Consider the following 19,386-nt stretch of genomic DNA (forward strand, 5'->3'; position numbering starts at 1 on the left):
ATTAAAAAAGGGACTGATGTATTTTGACTTTTTGTTTAATGTGATGTTGGCACAGGAACACAGGCAGACCACTGAAACAAAAGGGAAATTTCAGAGACAAACCTGCATATATATACAAGGCAACTCAATGTCTGATAAAGGTTACCTCATAAATCAGTGGGGAAAAAAGCCAGATAATGTAAGAAGCACTATGGAGAAAACTAGTTCAACTGATGAAGAAAAATCGACTCCCTATCAAAACTACATAAATAAAGGTGAAACATAAATCATCAAAGAACAAATATGACAATAAAACTGTAAAATTAACAGAATAACTGTGGTAAGAAGCATGAGGGGCACCACAGGTTCCAATGAACTGCATTTTTGTTTTTACACTTCTTTTTTGGGAAGCACTTTCAATATTTTTAAAGACTGGAAATTAGTATGTCAGGACTTTTATTCCTTTTCATTTTTTTTTGTGAATATGTGGGTAGATACTGGTATGGTATTTGGACACACCCAGCAGCACTCAGGTGGCCTGGTGCTCAGGGGAACATGTGGTGCCAGGAATCAATCCAGACATACAGAATGCAAACCAAGAGATCCAGTCCCTTGGGCTCTCTCCCTGATCTTTTATTCTTTCTTAAAGAATATCTAAGGAATAAAAATAACACTTTTTTTTCCCAATCCTAACCCTAAAAAAATAAATAAATAAAAATAAAAATAACACCACTTTTTTAGTAGAATAAAGGCCATCCTACTACAATTAAGTATCAGAGGTCAACTAGATCTTTTCACAAATATAGGATTGAATTTTACACTTGAGATATTTTGTTATTATGTCATACAAAATAATTACTTCATCATAACTCATTGTTGTCCATCACTGGTTCCTACCTATGCTAAAGCAAACAAACTAAAACTACTGAAATAACAAAGGAAAGGATGATGGTGTGATAGGTCAAACAATGGCCTCCAATGACACCCAGTCATAATCTCATAATCCGTGTTATTTATTTATTTATTTATTTTTGCTTTTTTAGGTCACACTCAGAGATGCATAGGGGTTACTCCTAGCTCATGCACTCAGGAATTACTCCTGGCGGTGCCGGGGGACCATACAGGATGCTGGGAACACCCTACCCACTGTGCTATCGCTCCAGCCCCCCGTGAATGTTATTTTAATATAGCAAAAAGGGACTCTGCAGACATGATAAAGGGTAAGAATTTTAAATCTTACAAGATTTATAAATGGGACTATACAAGATTTCCAACTGGGGTGGGCATACTTAGATTAGACAATTACACAATGAGAAGAACCTTTTTAGGTGTACTGAGAGGGAGATATCTATTCCAAAAAAGAAAGAGTAAGCGAGATGCAATACTGTTGGGTCTAAAAACAAAGAAAAGAACCAAGAGGAATGAATGAACACAACCTTATATACACCTTGACTTTAGCCCAATAAGATCATTAGAGTTCTGGTAATAAATGTATGTTGTTTATTATTTTTGGGAATCAAGGGAGTTTTTTGAAATAGAGTTTATTTAGAAAGTTGTTCAAAGCAACTAAGTTTATGGTAATTTGACAGTGGAATCAGAAAAATATTTTAATCATTTAAAAGGATGCATTCAAATCATAAATCATCACCTTACAGTTATCTTCTTGCTTTGCCCAAAGTACTGCATGAATACTAAAAGACCAGAAACCTACTTTTATAATACAGTTCAGCTTTCATTGACCTAATACTCTAGCTGAAAATTAAGAAATCATCATTTTCCACCAAAAAAGGTCAAGGGAAAAAAATTACAGTGGATTACACTTTTTTGCTACTTTGTTTTTGGGCCACACCAGGTGATGTTCAGGGTTTACTCCTGGATCTGTTAGGGGGGGACCATGAAGAATGGAGCTTGAGTCAGCCACGGAATGGAACCTGGGTCAGCCACATGCAAGGAAGGTGCCTTACCTGTTGTACTATTTCTTCAGCCCCAGATGATTACATATTATAAAGTAACAAATCAGGCAGTAAATATCAAGAAACAGTAACACTTTTAAATTCTAAAACTGATGGTGACACTGACTTTGTAAGTAAAATCTAAGAAAAAATTCAAATGACAATATCCTACATGAATTTTCTCCACTTCACCAATCAGTGAAATGAACAATATATTTCAAAGAAAATAAGCAGGGACACAACATTCTCATCAGTTAGTCATTTAACTAAAGTACTTCATCATAAACCATTCTGTAACTTAAAACCTCAATCATCTAATTATGCTCGAAGGACAGATAACTATACCCTTCAATCCTTTGTGATGTTCTGCACCAAAATCTTGGTACAAACAGATTAACAGTGTTTAATATTGAATTTTTTACTGGTTATTTTCCATTAAAACTTTATTCCTGCTGTTATAAATTATTATTACAATAATACAAAAAAAGCCTAAAATCATTAAGAAAAATCTGACCCAAAGGGTTCAAGGTGATGACCTGTTTGTCTTTTTTGTAGAAATTTCAGCATTATAAGTCTTAAGACAAAAAAATTAGTGAGCTTTGTTAAGTTAAACTGAGTCCAGTTCATCACAGAAACCCTGAGTAAAGCTAATAGACTTATGACAAGAAGTTATCAGTATATATTATCACCATCAAATTATAAAATATGCGTAAACATGGGAAATAAATTTGAAAAGAAAGTAATTCTCATAGAAAAATAGGTAAAGAATTTTAACAATTTACAAGGGATTCTCAAAAAGTTCAATGAACTGCAATGCATACTAGAAACTCAGGTTTGATCCTTGGCACTAGATGGTTCTCCTAGCACTGAGTTGGGAACAGCCACCAAACACTGTTAGATGTGACCCCCAAAATAAAAAATAAGTAAGAAATCTAGATGGTGATAAGTATTTTTGAGATGTGGAAAAAGATACTCAGTGCATTCTTTTGAAATTCTATTCAGTTTTGTACAACCGTCCTAAACAGCAATATTTTACCATGAACATACACGTATCTTAAGACCTGAAATTTTATTTTTGAGGATGTATCTTAAATGATCACAATGGCTCAGAAGAGAACAGGACAAGAAATTCCTGCAATTTGAGGTAGGGAGTTGAAGACAATCTGATGTTTATTATTGAAGTCCTAAGAATTTCACTCTTAAGCACACATGTAGGTTTCCTTTGTAAAATGCACTTTAGATTATTTAATCTGAAGAATATAAAGATTATAATCAGACTCACTTTAGCTCCAACACTGCAACTGCCAGTGCTCCCAGTGCTCCCACTTGCTACACCTGTAAATCTAGCCTCCAATAATTCTTGTCTTCTTGGATCCAGACTATGAAGTTCATCCATTGCACCTATTAAGGAAAAAATAAAAAAGATACATATACTGGTATTAACACAAATATAACATATCTATTTGCATGCTCAATAATGCATTTTGAAATCTTCATGATCAACAATGAACTCTGCTAACACATAAAATTAAAAGTTTTTAAGATTTCTGTAATTTTCATGCTCATTTACAAAACATTTTTGGGCGCAATCCACAGTAAGAAAATGTGACTTAGTCTATAGACACATAAATTTAAAAGTTCCACAAGTAGAGACAGAAGAGATAGTACAGAGTTTAAGATGTATTCCTTAGGTACACCTGACCCCGATTCAATCTCCAGAACCACAAGACTCCCCAGTATCACTAAGCATTTATCCTCAAGGCCCCTGGAGCATTTCAGGGGTGGCCCTGGTGAACCCCAGCACTGCTGCAACGACACACCCTAGCATTTAACTGCTAGACTGGTTGATTTAGTATCATTGGGAGCGGTGTCCAGGCTCCCTGAGTACCATCAGAGAGACCTAACCACCAAGAAAACTACTTCGTGGTGCAAACAGATCCCTCTAATGTTGTCCAGTCTATTTTATAGTTCATTAAAAAATTAAAACACTAGGGTCAGTGATTTGGATAGTGAGGGAGGGCATGCCTAGCACATGTGAGGCTCTGGGTTGAGCCAACACAACAAAAGGGGAAAAAAAAGTGAGTGACAGAGAGACACAGAGATTGAAAGAAAAAAACACTGGCCATGAGCTACTTATTTCATGAGCCATCAATGGACTGCAATGTTTAAAAAAATATTAATTTTTAATTCTATGCTTATACAAAATTATAGCTTATCTGACTAGCTACATTTTAAAATAGGAAAGACTGTTTTATTATGTGGTGGAAAGACATCCATCCCATATCCATTCAGAGGCAGAATATAGTCAAAATGTTCAATTTACCAAAAACAGTATGCAGATGTAATTTTTTTAGTAATTACATCATATGTCTATGAATCTGTTTACGGAATTTCATAAATCTATCTTTACTGAATTTCATTTGAATGCTAACCATTCAAATTATTATTTAAAATGTCCTGGAGTCTCTTTTCTGAGATGCAGTTACTGTGAAACAGTTTAAAATTTTCAACATTCACTTTTAAGCTTTAATAGGTTACAGCTAATTTCTAGAGTAGTACAACCCAGGTCGAACTGTATTCTTCTTGAATCCTGTGAAGCAGTGGATTCTCCACTTAAATGGAAATATCAACTCTTCTGTCTTATGTGTGTTTTGGGAATTTTTCTGTTTCTTTCCAAAAGTTTCCTCCTCCCTCCACCCCCTCCACCCTCTAGGAAAAAAAAAAAATCACCCATGCAATAGTAGGTATTTAACTTAAAATGCAAGCTGAGCAGCTCTATGCAAACTTTAAAACTTTCTATCCTGGGCAGTTCTTGATTCTCTGTTCACTTGTCTTAAAAAGCTAGATATTCTGGCTTTTCTGATTTCCCAATTCTCAACTCTAAGAAGACAGCTAGTCTTATACTTATAGAATCCCCTTCATGTACTGATACCTGACAAAAACCTCCAGGTCAAAAACTAAAGTATTTCATGTGTGCTTCACTCACCTGTTTCCACTCCCTAAAGAATTTGTGCTCTATATAACCTGGCAATTCATCTCTAGAAATTGTTGTTTCACAAATGTCAAAGGCAAGAATGAGAGAGATGGTCAACAAAGTTGATGTTTCAGGGCTGGGGACACTGGAGGGAAGTGGTCACTTGAAGGTGAGTCTTCTGATGGGATGGTGTGTGTCTGTACTATCACAGAATTCTATATCATGGCTTGTCAAAATAAATTTGAAAAAAATTAGAACCGTTATTTCATGTAGTTTTCCATTATAACATTTAAGTTGCAAGGATAAAGGATGACTCCATAATGGCTTGTCAATAGCACTGTAGCACTGTCGTCCCTTTGTTCACGATTTGCTCCAGCGGGCACCAGTAATTGACTCCATTGTGAGACTTCTTGTTACTGTTTTTGGCATATCAAATATGCCACGGGGAGCTTGCCAGGCTCTGCCATGCAGGCGGAATACTCTGGGTAGCTTGCCAGGCTCTCCGAGAAGGACGGAGGAATCGAACCCAGGTTGGCCGCATGCAAGGCAAACGCCCTACCCGCTTTGCTACCGCTCAATACCCTATTTAAATTATAGAAAGAAAATAAAAGTTCATTTCTAACAATTGACTCCATATGTTCTAGAAAATAGATGAGAACATAAGCATACTGAGGAAAGACCATGAAAGAGTTGGAAAACATAAGCAGAATTTCTAAAAAAAAAAAAAGTGTCTTATATGGAAACTGGATGAATTAAACAGATAATTTGATATTGCAAAGGAAAAGATTAGTGAATTTTAAAGACATGGCAGAGTGAAGTGCTCATATAAAAGTGTCAAAAATAAGCAGAATATTAGCAAACTGCTGTATATTCAAGCAGTCTGTTTTTTTGTTTTGTTTTGTTTTATGAGCCACACCCACAGATACTCAGAGCTTACTCCTGGCTCTCTGTTCAGGCATCATTCCTGGACAGAATTCCAGGGACCATGTGGGGTGCTGCGGATTGAACTCGAGTCAGCTGCATGCGAGGCAAAAGTCTTCCCTGCTATGCTATCACTTTGGCCCTCAAGCAGCTATAGAAGTTCACCATGAATCCCAGAAATGGAGTTGTAGACATAAAATATATTTAAATAATTAATGATTTAGAGTTTTCCAAAGTTGATTAAAACTGTTATCCTGTCAGCTTCAGTGAAGTTTAGAGCAAAATGAGTAAATTACACCAAATACGTATTTCAATTGCTTAAAACACAACTTAAGAGAATAGCTTAAACCAGCCAGATGATATGGGTAGGAAAAAGCACTGTAGAGGAGTGAAGATAAAAGTGCATAGTTTTTAGTTGCTTAAAAGCAATATCAACTACTGAAAGAAAAAGTCATGAATTTAGAATTTTATATCCAAGAAAAAAAATTGTTGTAAACAAAGATAATGTATGTCCTTCACTGGGGCCCCTCGGAGGGGGTGGGTTGAGTTTCCCTCCCTGCACTGAGCAGAGCCCCGGCAGCCGAAGACCTCCAGAACCCAGCCACAACCATGCTCAAGGCCCCTCTCCGCACATTCGGAGAAGCCTCACACATGAAGGAATTGGCAGAGAAACCCAGGTGTGCAGGACCCGGGGCTGAGATCCCCATGCCTGCTTGGATCGGGACTGGGCCTCCTCCGCCCAGATCCCCCATTTTCCAATAGCTAGGTGGTCACACCCACAAATTGCCCCTGGACAGCTGTGTAATCCCATCAATAGCCAACATCCAGAGACTATAAAACCAAGCTCTGGGAAGCGACATCTTATAGCCTAGTTCTCCCCCTCAGAGAACCTGGAAAGCTACTGAGAGTTTCCTGCCTGCATGGGAGAGCCTGGCAAGCTCCCCATAGGGTATTCATATTCCAAAACCATTAACAACGGTGGGTCTCATTCCCCTGACCCTGAAAGAGCCTCCAATGGGACATTATTGGTGTGGGTTTAACATCCAAGATACACAAAGAACTTTAGAAACTCAACAACAACAACAACAACAACAACAACAACAACAAACTAGCTATACAGGTGTCTTAACCAGATACAGATGGACAAAATCACCTCCAATCTGTGTGAACGGCTTATATCTAAATGAGTTACAAATACTGGCATGAAAAAAGAAATGTGGAGAAGAAACCCTTCCATATTTTGGAAAACTGTATGGAACTTCTGCAAGAAGCTACAAAACAAAAACAAAAACAAAAACTACCATGTAACCCAACAATTCCACTTCTGAGTACCTATCTGAAAAATTAGTAAAGTATCAATTTTTCAAAAAGTTGTATCACTGCACTGTTTATTGCTACAACAGCTAAGATGCTGAAGCCCATCACAAGATGACTGAATAAGTAAGTGTCTATAAACAATGGAATTCTACTTTACAATTTAAAAAAGATGAAATTGTCACTCACAGCAAATGAAAGGACCTGAAGAGATTATGTGAAGCAATGTATGTCAAGAGAAAGACAAAGAGGGCTTCACAATTAGGTACAAAATATAAAATTTACTCTAAAATGTTCTTTAACCTATGTCTGTTAATTCTCTAATAAACCCTAAGCTGACATAAGAGTAATTTGCTGGGCTGGAGAGATACTACACCAGACAGGGCAGGATGTTTTGCTATAAATGAGGCCAACCCGAGTTTGACACACCATATGGTACCCCCAAGCCATACCAGGAGTGGTTCCTGAGTGCAGAGCCAGGAATAAGCCCAGAGCACAGCTGGATGTGGCCCAAAATAGAAAAAGAAAAAGGAAAAAAGGTTTATGAAAGGGAAGAAAGAAGGTTATTATCAGAATCCAGAGTTTTCAAAATATACTAGAGCCCTTCATAGCCATCCTCTGCTAAAGGTTAAGAACATTTTCTACAGACCTTATCTTTTTAAAATTTCCTTCCTCGCCATTTATCTTCATCTGGATAGAGGGTTGGATGGAAAGTGATTATGTTCGCATCTTGATACATGACCCCACTGCATCCCTTCTTCTTCCATCTTAAAGAGGCTACTCTCTTTAAAAAGCCAAATCCTTTACTACCTGTCTTTGATTCTTCTTTATACCTAAGTGGTTTATCTCTGTATGCACCTTAGGTCCCCATAATCTGGTTTCTATTACAAGTATACTTGTAACAATATACTTTTCTGATCATCAATATTTCTATCTCACGTAATCTTCCTATTCATGAGAAACTATGTATTAGTCGAACTTTGGAAACAGCATCTGCTTTACACCCCAAACTCTGTGTTTTAAAATAAGTTCTAATTTTCAGAAATTATCTGTATCTTTTCTGTTTTTCCTCTTGTTCTCTGTTAACTACAAATATTCTTCAAAGGTTAATCAGTGGTCTGTTCTTTTAATGTTCTCTCTACCTCCAAGTTAATGATTCATAAACATTATATATTAAATTAGTCCAGTCTTAAGCTTGGCACTAGAGGGGGAAAAAACCAAAACACCAGCTATAAGGGGCCAGGCACAAATCAAAGGGCTGGAGTACATGCTCTCTGCAGGTGGGAACCCAGATTCAATCCAGGGTAGCCATTGTCCCTGACATGGCTGGAAGTGACCCCTGAGCACCAAGCTGGGAGCTCAGAGACTTAGATCACCAGGAGGTGTGGCCCCCAAACTAAAATAAACATACAAACACAGTAACATGTCAATAATATGTTTTACAATTCAAGATTGGCTGCATAAAAAACGTTGAATTCTTCCCTGGCACAGAATCACTCTAAAAAATTTTCTTAAATTACATTTAAAAAGTAAGTATATAGTTGCTGTAAATATTCTTTGTACCGTTGTGACTGTTTCATTTTCTTTGAGTAAATTTCAGGAGTTGAATCATTGGATCATAAGGATGTTGCATACAAACTAAGAAACTGTTAAAATTTCTAAAATAGTTCTATTACTTTAAACTCCTAAATGCTTGCTAATATTTAATGTTCACATTCTTTAGCTATTCTAGTAAAGTGAAATGATTACCAGCTTTGATTTACATCTACTTGATTACTAAGGAAATTAGCACCTCTTTGTGACCTTAGTGGGAATTGTATTTCTTTACTATTAATGATGTCAGAAACCCTTTCATGTGTGTTAGCTAGTTTTTATTAGGTTGTTTTGTGTTTTAACCCCCACCTCACGTCCCCACATTTTCCTTATTCTGCTGCTGCTGTTGTTGCCATGACTATGGGTAGCACACTTGGATTTAGTCCTTCCAAACTTGTTTGGGATGTTTGCTGGGGGATGCACATTCTGTGGTGCTTGTTCAAACTTCAGGTGCAATTCTTGCAAGGGTTGATTTTTTTCCCCTATGGTGCTGGTGTCATCAGGACTGCACTCAGCGTGTTAGGCTGTGCTGGAAATGAACTCTAGACTTCCTAAGCTTCTACTGAGGGATGGAGAGATACAGTAGCGGAGGGAGTTAGAGAAGAAAGATGAAAAACAGGGTAGGAAGGAGAAGGAGAAAAAGGGTACAGAGGGAGGGATGAAGGGAGGAATTTTCTCAAAAAAGCCAGGAATAAAATGATATTAAATAAATTCATATTTATTTATTTTAAATTTATTAAATTTTATTTAATAAAATAAGATTAAAAAAATCTCTGGCTTTTCTGGTATGGTTGGTAATTTTGTTTCCCCTTATCGTGTTTTAATAAGCAGAAATGTTTAGTTCTGGTGCAGTGAAAAATTATTGAAGATTAAAACTATAGTTATTAAATTTCTAAGAACACTCTGCATGCCCCCAAAGTAAAAAAAGAAAAAAAGGAAATGAAAATAAAAAGCAATAACACTAGTAAGTATAAGGTACAGGCATAAGTAAGTACAAATATATAGACCAATGGAATAGAGAGACCAGAAATAAACTGCCACAAATAAAGTGTCAAATAATTTAAACAAGTGTGCCAAGATCATTTAAAGAGGAAGGGACAGTCTTTAACAAATGGTGCTGGGAAAAAGGAAAATATATATGCAAAAATATTAAGTTGGACTTTACTTTGAAACCATATTTAAAAATGGATTAAATGCCTAAAACCTAAAACAAAACAAAAACTGTTACAAGAAAAGATGTGGGTGAGTGAGGGGGTGCAGTGACCCAGTGGTTTGATCACATGATTTGTATGCAAGAAGTCTGGGCACTACGTGGTCCCCAGAGCATCTCCAGGAGTGATCCCTAATACACCAATATGTCACTAAACATAATGCCTTCCTGCTCCATCTACGTTGCAGCAAGACCTTTTCTTTTAGCTGAGTAGTAGTCCACAGTGTACATTTACTACAACTTCCTTTACCCATTTATCTGTCACTTATCCATTTCCAAGTCCTGGCTACTGTACTAAGCACTGTATTGAACACAGATGTGCTTATATCTTTTCAAATTAATGTTTTTGTGTTTGGGGAATAGATACCAAGAAGGTCATGTGGGAGATTTATTTTTATTCTTTTCTAAGAATTGCCATACTGTTTTTCATAGAAGCTGAACCAGACATTCCTACCAATAGAAAATGAAGATTCCTTTCTCAGTACTGCATCCCTGCCAACACTGGTGCTTTCCAGTCTGACCCGGCATTCACAATGATATAAGACTACCACATCTTGTTGTTTTGATCACCAATTCCCTAATAAGTAATGATCAACACCTTTTCTTATGTTTACTGGCCTACAGGCCATCCATATTTGACTAGACTCTTCCTCTCCCCCATTTCTGTTGTTGAGTTTTGTATTACATCTATCTTTGATATTAGCCCTTCATCTGATAGTGTGTTTAAATATTTTCTCCCATTCAATAGATTTACTTTGTTGTTGTTATCTTCGCCAATGAAGTTAAATTTAGATATGGCTCATATTCTGAAGAGTTCTGTGCATGTTTTCCCTCAATATAAGTTATGAATTCTGATTTAATCAGCAGGTCTTTAATCCACTACAAATTAATGTTTTGTGAATGGTGTGATATAGAGTTGTGTGTGGCTACCCAGTTTTTGCAACATCATAAGTTAAAGAGGCTTTTCCTGCTCCACTTCATGCACTCAGTTCCTTTATCAAAGATTAACTGGTCATAAAGCTGAGAGTCTATCTCTGGGCTCTCAATTCTGTTCTGACCTGAGAGTCGATCTTTTTTTCTAGTACCACACAGTTTTGATTATTATTGCTTTAAAGAATAATTTGAAGTCAGAAAGTCCCATTCTTTTTTCTTAGACTAGTTTTGGCTATTTGTGGGATTAAATAATTCCATACAAATTTTAGTAAAGTTTGTTCTAAGTCCTTAAGAATGTCATTGAAATTTTAATGAGTACTGCATTGAATCTATATATGTTTAAGGCTTTAGAGAGAACAGTCATTTTGACATTTTTTTTTCAATCCATGAACATGAAATATTCTTCAATTTTCTGGTGTCCTATTTCTTTCAAAAGTGACATATTTTGATGTGCAAGCTGTTCACATCCTTTTATTGCTAGGTATTTGATATTTTGATACATTATTTAAAATGGGGTAATCTTACTTTCTTTCCCTTCTAGTTTGCTATCTGCATACAGAAATGAAACCAACCTTTGTGTGCCGCTTTTGTAGCCCACCACTTTTCTATTGTATTGGTTTATTGCTCGTAAGAGGTTTTTTTAGTAGTCTTTAGGGTCTATGTATATTTTCATATCATCTACAAATAGTGACAGTTTGTCTTCTTATTTTCCAATTTGGATACCTTTGATGTCTTCTTTCTTGCTTCATTGCTGTAGTAAGGAGTGCCCAAACTATATTTACACTGAACAGTGGAGAAACTGGACATCTTTGCTTCTGTCTGATCTGAAAGAGTGCTGTCCAGTTTTTGTCCTTAAGCATGATGTTGGCTGTGGGTTTGCTGTAAAAGGTTGTTGATATCTTGCTTCTGTTCTATTGTTCCCCGCCCCCCAATCATGAATGGATGTTAAAACTTTTTCTGCCTCTAATGATATGTCATGATTTTTAGTTTTTTGTTGTTGTTGTTGCTGATAAATAACACATTAATTGACTTGTACATACTGAATTATCCCTGCACGCCTAGAACAAATCCCACTTGATCATGGTGTAGAATCTTTTTTATATACTGTCTGACTTGTTTTGCTAAGATTTTGTTGAGGTTCTTTGCATTAATGTTTAGCAGGAATAGGAGTCTGTAGTTTTATTTTTTAGTATTATTTCTGCTTTTTATTTTAGCATGATGTTGGCTTCATAGAGGGTGCTACAAAGGATTCAAGTTTCTTTGATTTTCAAGAGTTTGAGGAGTATAGGTAGTAAAATCTGTGAGGGTTTGGTAGAATTTATTAGTGAATATTTTAAACTGGGCTTTTGTTCTTAAGGAGGATTTTTAATTACTATTTCAATTTCCTGACTCGTAATTAGTCTGTTCCAGTTTTCTACTTCCTCTTGATTCAATCCTGGGTGATTGTTAAGAGTTGAAGAATTTACCTATTTCTTCTAGGTTCTACAGTTTAGTGGCTGGAGTTGTTAAAAGTAACTTCTTGTGATCTTTTTCTATTTCTCAGGGTTCTTTTATAATGTCTCCTCTTTCATCTCTGATCTATTTGGATTTTTGCTCTTTAAAAGTAGTTTTTTAAAGAGAAAAAAATGATTTTCTGAAATATCTAAAAGTATTGTTGTTGAAGATCTTTGCATTACTGTTAATAGGGATACAAATCTAATTTATTTGTTTCCCATAGTTCTCATTAGAAATACAACTTCCTCTAAGACTTCATTCCGCCCTTCTTGAAGTCCTAGAAAAAGCTAGGTATCTTAACTAGGGAGTAATTTCCAAACAAAAATTCTTTTTTTTCCTCCCTTGCTTTTTGGGTCACATCTAGTGATGTTCAGAGGTTGCTCCTGGCTCTGCACTCAGGAATTACTCCTGGCAATGCTTGGGGAACCATATGGGATGCCGGGGATTAAACCCGGGTTGGCCACATGCAAGGCAAACGCCCCACCCACTATACTATCAATCCAGCCCCTGAACAAAACTTCTTTTTTTTGGGGAAGTAAATAGATTTTATTCAGAGATTTCTGAGGGAAGGAGGAAGGAATAAGTGGGAGAGAGAATAGTGAAAATAACGCGCTCAAGAGGGGAACTCGGGCTTCTCCGAGGGTGGAGGAAGCCCCTACACATAACCGAGCTTTAGACACAAAAGTATAAAAGCATGAAAGTACACATCTCAAGAGGGCAGATGCGGGCGACACATGTGCTCGGCCATGTGGGCACAAGCAGCACATGGGCTCAGGCAGCATATGCGCCCAAAAATTCTTAATAGGGGTTGTCAACCTCTTAGTCCTTGAAGATCTAGTAAGTTTTTAAGACATTTTATTTTATTTATTCCCCCCGCTCTTTTAAGACATTTTAAAGAGATGGTATACTCGAGTCACTGCTATGAATTGAGGCACCAAATAGATACTTAATATCAATATCAGCACACCTCTATGAGAACATAACCTCAAACACTACAGCCTTGCTACTAAAAATGCAGTCCACTGAGGCCGGAGCGATAGTCCATCGGGCAGGTCGTTTGCCTTGCACGCGGTCAACCTGGGTTTGACCCCTGGCATCCCATATGGCACTGCCAGAAGTAATTCCTGAGTGCAGGGCCGGGAGTAACCACTGAGCACCACTGGGTGTGACCCAAAAGCAAAAAATAAAAATGTTTTTTAAAAATTTAAAAATAAATAAAAATGCAGTCCACTGGCCACCAGCAATTGTTATTACCTGATACAATAGAGAAATGCAAAATCATTTTGACAGCATGAACAGTATAAAGCAGCTTAATATTACTTAAAATCCAAACACCAGGTACCACTAAAATCACTTTACCACAGACAGCTACATTGTGTGTGTAGGTGCTGCTTTGGATTGTAATTTTGAGTTAAATTTGTTTTAAAAACACTCTCAGGAAACTGGAGCAATAGCACAGCAGGTAGGGCGTTTGTCTTGCATGCGGCCGACCCGGGTTCGATTCCCAGCATCTCATATGGTCCCCTGAGCACCGCCAGGAGTAATCCCTGAGTGCAGAGCCAGGAGTAACCCCTGTGCATCACCAGGTGTGACCCAAAATGCAAAAAAAAAAAAAAAAAAAAAAAAACAACCAAAAAAACAACACTCTCAAACCCACAGAAAATATTATTTTCAAAGTCAGTATGTCTAATAGTGTTGAATGAACACTATCCTCTTCACTGAGAAAATATCAATCTAGTCCTAAAATAAAAAATTATAATAAATTATTACCATTAACCTGTTTTTTTAAAAAGCAAACAAAGACCATGAGAGCAAATGAAGTACACCATTGACAATACTTTTTCAATGGCACTTGATAAATTAAAAAATTCTCTGCAATGTATTTGCTAATGAACAATATGAGGGATAACCACAGGTTTTGCACATCTCACATGTTTATAGCTTTATAAATTTGTCCAATGATGTCTTTTTCAATTCCACACATATTTTTCATCAGATGCAGCACATCTTAACAGATCCCTTTCAAACTATTCTTAATATTTTTCTTAACTTTGAAAATATTCTTGCCTGCAGTTATTTTACACAGACTATTCACAGAGGCTATTTTTCTACTACTTCAAACTTGGCAATGACTCTCTGAAAAAAACAACAATTAAGTAATATCAATAACAACTGTCAAATAATCAAGAGCCAAGGAAAACCAATCTAAATTATTTGCCTTGTATTTTCAGTTGACTACTGATGTTCTTTCAAATTTACTCAACTCTGAAATCAAACTGTTCATGGCAAAAAAGGTAATATTCTTTTAAAAGTTTATTTTTTCTGGATGCACTTCCTTACCCCAATCAAACAAAACTGAAGTAATTCACCATTAGTAAATGATTTTCCTTGCCTGGCTAACGAATTAGCCACTAGAAAACTTTCGGTGGCAGACTCATTTTCATTTTTTATGAAATTATGATCTTACAAAAATATTTTAAATTTCCTACTTTTTCTGTTAGTCAAAAATCAAAGTTGGAAATAGTGTGATGTGTGCTTAATCTAATGCCAACTTATATAGTATGTTTTAATCACAGCTACAATGTCAGTGTATAATAAGAGTGTTTTATTATTAAATTCAATAACAAAATACACATTCTACTGTGCCTTAGAAGCCTGTGAGTCCATTTCTAGTCCTTTGTTGTTATTGCTGTTGAAATAATGGCAATGCACTGGTATAAGAAGCAAAATAAATATTACGGACTGGCAAAACACATGGGACTCAAAACAAAGTCAAATTATAGTTGCACCACTAAAATCTGTAGTATATGATAAAAGTAAGAAGTATAAGATTGTCATACAAGACCATTGTCACAACAACTCAGTTCTGCCTCTATAACGCAAAAGCACTGGTTTCAATAAAATTTTACTAACATGTATTTTTCTTATTCTCTCTTCCTTCCACACACATTCACAAACTCAATCAACAAATACTAGTTATTTTATTCCAGCTTGCAGAATGGGAAGATGTAGACTGTTTGGCCTAACCCCAGAACCTTTTAAAAACTTTGAGACAAGCATAATTAATCCCCAAACAGAGATGTCACAGGCAAGCAGCTCATGGATCCTGAGAGCTGAGAGCCTGTTATAAATTCCATAACCTACCTGTAAGAATGGTCTATACCAAAAAGGTTAGAAAGAAGGACTAGTTTGGGTATGGATAAAATGGAACCTCATATACTGTTAGTGGGTATGTAAATGGTTCTAGTCCCCAAGGAAAACTGTGGAGAGTTCTCAAAACTATTGTGAATTTTATATATATATATATATATACACACACACACACACACACACCCCTTTATCTATCTATACAAACATGCATGTTATACACACAAATATGAGCACATACACAGAGACACACACAGATACACAGACACAGACACACACAAAGAGCACTTGCAAGTGCAAGGAATGTTCTCCCAAAAAGTTCTAAAATAGAAATTCGCTAAAACTTGCCCTAGTTAAGTTACTTTCTCCTTGCTACTACTTGTCAACTGGTATCCTAGTTTTTTTTTTCTTTTCTTTTCTTTTTGGGTCACACCTGGCGATGCACAGGGGTTACTCCTGGCTCTGCACTCAGGAATCACCCCTGGTGGTGCTCAGGGGACCATATGGGATGCTGGGATTCGAACCCGGGTCGGCTGCATGCAAGGCAAACGCCCTACCCGCTGTGCTATCGCTCCAGCCCCTGGTATCCTAGTTTTTAAGCATTAAGTATTTGAAATTTTTTTTATCAGTTTCATTCTTTGTCTTATTATTAATGAAAAACATTCTAGTTGAAATAAACCACAGAAAGGAAAATGTATAAAGTCCCAAATACTACTTCCTTAAAAAACCCTACTTTTTAGAGGTAACTATTTGATGTTACTGAGTATAATACGAAGTAAAGTGCTAAGCATGTTTGCACATACTTCTTTTTTAATTTGTGTGTGTGTGTGTATGTGTATGTTTTCGAGATGCCAGAAAGAAGAATTATTGGGTATACGGGAGATTTTTTTGGTACTTCTTCAGGAATCTCCATACTTTTTTTTTTTTTGCTTTTTCGGGTCACACCAGGCGATGCTGGTCACACTGAACAGCTTTTTCAGGTCACATCTGCCACACTAGGAGGGGTTACTCCTGATTATGCACTCAGGAATTACCCCTAGCAGTGTGCTCAGGGGATCGTATGGGATGCTGGGAATCGAACCTGGGTCGGCTGCATGCAAGGCAAACGCCCTACCGGCTGTGCTATCACTCCAGTCCCTCCATACTATTTTCTATAAATGCTAAGATAAATGAAATTTCCTCTGATAGTGAAATTATGGCTCCAATTTTACATTCCCACTAGTACTGATCATTTTGAGAATTTTGTGTATATGCCATTCTCAGTTGTGTGAAATTTAAATATCTCTTAGATATTTGTATTTTCACTAACCTGATAATAATTGTGATATATGCTTTTCATATGCTTATTAACCATTCTTTTTTTTTTTTTTTGGCTCTTTGGGTCACACCCGGCAATGCACAGGGGTTACTCCTGGCTCTGCACTCAGGAATTACCCCTGGTAGTGCTCAGGGGACCATATGGGATGCTGGGAATAGAACCCGGGTCGGCCGCAGGCAAGGCAAACACTCTCCCCGCTGTGCTATCGCTCCAGTCTCCTTATTAACCATTCTTATGTCCTCTACAAGAAGGTGTATATTCATCTCCTCTCCCTGTTTCTGAATTATTATTTTGTTGAGATTTGAGTTTTTTAATATTTTGAATAACAGCCTTTACCTGGTAAATAATATGCAAATATTTCCTATCATTTACAGGTCGTTTTAAAAACAATTATTCAGCCTTAATTTCTTTTGTCATGCAAATTCTTAAAAACTAATACAGCAACATTTTTTTTTGTTTTCTTTTTTTTAGCCAGTGAAGTCAAATTACTGACGACTATTCTAAGATCCATATCATGAAGTTTTTTCAAGTGTCTTTTTCAATGTATTAAATGAATTCTGATCTCATCTCGATGTCTTTACTCCACTTTAATTTTTGAATATGCTGTGAGGTATGGATCCATCTTCATTTATTTGCATATGGTTATCCACTTTTCCAACATCATTTGTTGAAGAGACATTCCTTGCCCCATTTCATGCACCCAGCTCCCTTCTTATAGATTACAATCTCATAAAGCTGAGGGAGTTAACTCTGGGATTTCAATTCTTTATCATTGATATGAGAGCCTGACTGTCTTTATTCCTGTGGCAGGCAGTTTTGAAATTTATTATAATTAAAGTCAGGAAATGCATATCTCCCATTTTTTTCTTATAATATCCTTGATTATTTGTGGAGTTTTATTACTCTCTACAAATTTTAGTATAGTTTTTTTTTTTAAGTGCTCAAAGAATATCACCAAAATTTTGGTAGGGATTGCATTTAATCTGCACAATGCTTTGGGTAGGTAGAATGGCCATTTTGACAATATTAATTATTCCAGTCCATTGATATCTCTTCATTTCTTTCTGTCCTATTCTGTTTCTCCTAACGGTAATATAGTTTTGTATATTAAGTATTTCATATGGGCTGGAGCAATAGCACAGCTGTGGGGCTTTTGCCTTGCACACGGCCGACCTGGGCTGCCCCTCTCGGACAGCCCCGAAAGCTACGAAGAGTATCTTGTCCGCACTGCAGAGCCTGGCAAGCTACCCGTGGTACATTCGATATGCCAAAAACAGTAACAGCAAGTCTCACAATGGAGATGTTACTGGTGCCCACTGGAGCAAATTGATGAACAATGGGATGACAGTGACAGTGGCAACTATTTGGTATATTTCCAAGGGAAGAGTAATGATGGACTGCTCCCATCTCAGTTGATTCTCATCTCAGTCTATTCTATCCCAATTGTGCAGGTGAAACAAAGGCTATAGGGTTTGGGGGCTACCCAAGAGGTACTCCAGCTCAGAGCTCAGATGTGCTTGGGGTACTATGGGATTCAAACCTAAAGCCTCACACTGAGCCACACCTTTGGTCCAACATTTTTTGTTTTTGGGAGGTAACACCCGGCAGTGCTAGGGGACCATATGTGGTGCCAGGGATTGAACCTGAGTCAGCTATGTGCAAGGAAAGGTACCTTACCTATTCTATGATTGCTCTAGCCTCCCAGCGTTTTAGTTACACATTTACTTCCCCACTTGTAGCAGGGAAGTAAATGTGTGACAGGGAAGGAAGCCTTATATGTAAAAAAGTCCAAGGTGAGGGACCAGAGAGATAGCACATTATGTAGGGTTATTACCTTGCAGAGAGCCAACTCTGTTTTGATCCCCGGCACCACATATGGTTCCCTAAGCACCTCCAGAAGTGATCCCTGAGTGCATCCAGAATGGCACAAAACACACACACACACACACACACACACACACTCTCTCTCTCTCTCTCTCTCTCTCTCTCTCTCTCTCTCTCTCCAAATCGAGCACCATTAAAATACCACTCAAAATACTCTAGCACTGTAACACGGTTGTCCCGTTTTTTATCGATTTGCTCCAGTGGGCACCAGTAATGTCTCCATTGTGAGGCTTATTGTTACTGTTTTTGGCTTATCCAATATGCCACAGGGAACTTGCCAGGTTCTGCAATGTGGGTGGGATACTCTCGGTAGCTTGCCAGGCTCTCTGAGAGAGATGGAGGAATCGAACCCGGGTTGGCCGTGTGCAAGGCAAACGCCCAACCCGCTGCGCTATCGCTCCAGTCCATACCACCTGAATGCGCCTGATCTCGTCTGACCTTGGAAGCTAAGCAGGGTCAGGCCTGGTTAGTACTTGAGTGGATTTTTAAGAATGCAGATAGTGGACTTATAAGAATGTGTATTTACTGTAGTAATATAGTTTTAGAATTTAGAGCATGATTTCAATTCCCGAACTGAGTTCAAATCCCACCCTGCCACGTGAATTAGCTCTGTCCATAAAATGATGGCAAAAGGAGCCTATAACAGGAGCCTATATAACAGGACAGT

General features: G+C 37.2%; 1 protein-coding gene across 3 annotated transcripts in view; it reads right to left on the bottom strand.

Annotated features, from left to right (window-relative positions):
- Positions 1-19,386, bottom strand: part of TLK1 (tousled like kinase 1) — a 145,223-nt gene that overhangs the window by 88,845 nt on the left and 36,992 nt on the right. For all 3 annotated transcript variants that reach the window (XM_055120320.1, XM_055120321.1, XM_055120322.1), the window contains exon 2: positions 3,214-3,332. In XM_055120320.1, the coding sequence (XP_054976295.1) occupies positions 3,214-3,332 (119 nt within the window). The remainder of the gene's footprint in view (positions 1-3,213; positions 3,333-19,386) is intronic.

This window comes from Sorex araneus, chromosome X, assembly GCF_027595985.1.
Source record: "Sorex araneus isolate mSorAra2 chromosome X, mSorAra2.pri, whole genome shotgun sequence".
Classification (NCBI taxonomy): Eukaryota; Metazoa; Chordata; class Mammalia; order Eulipotyphla; family Soricidae; genus Sorex; species Sorex araneus.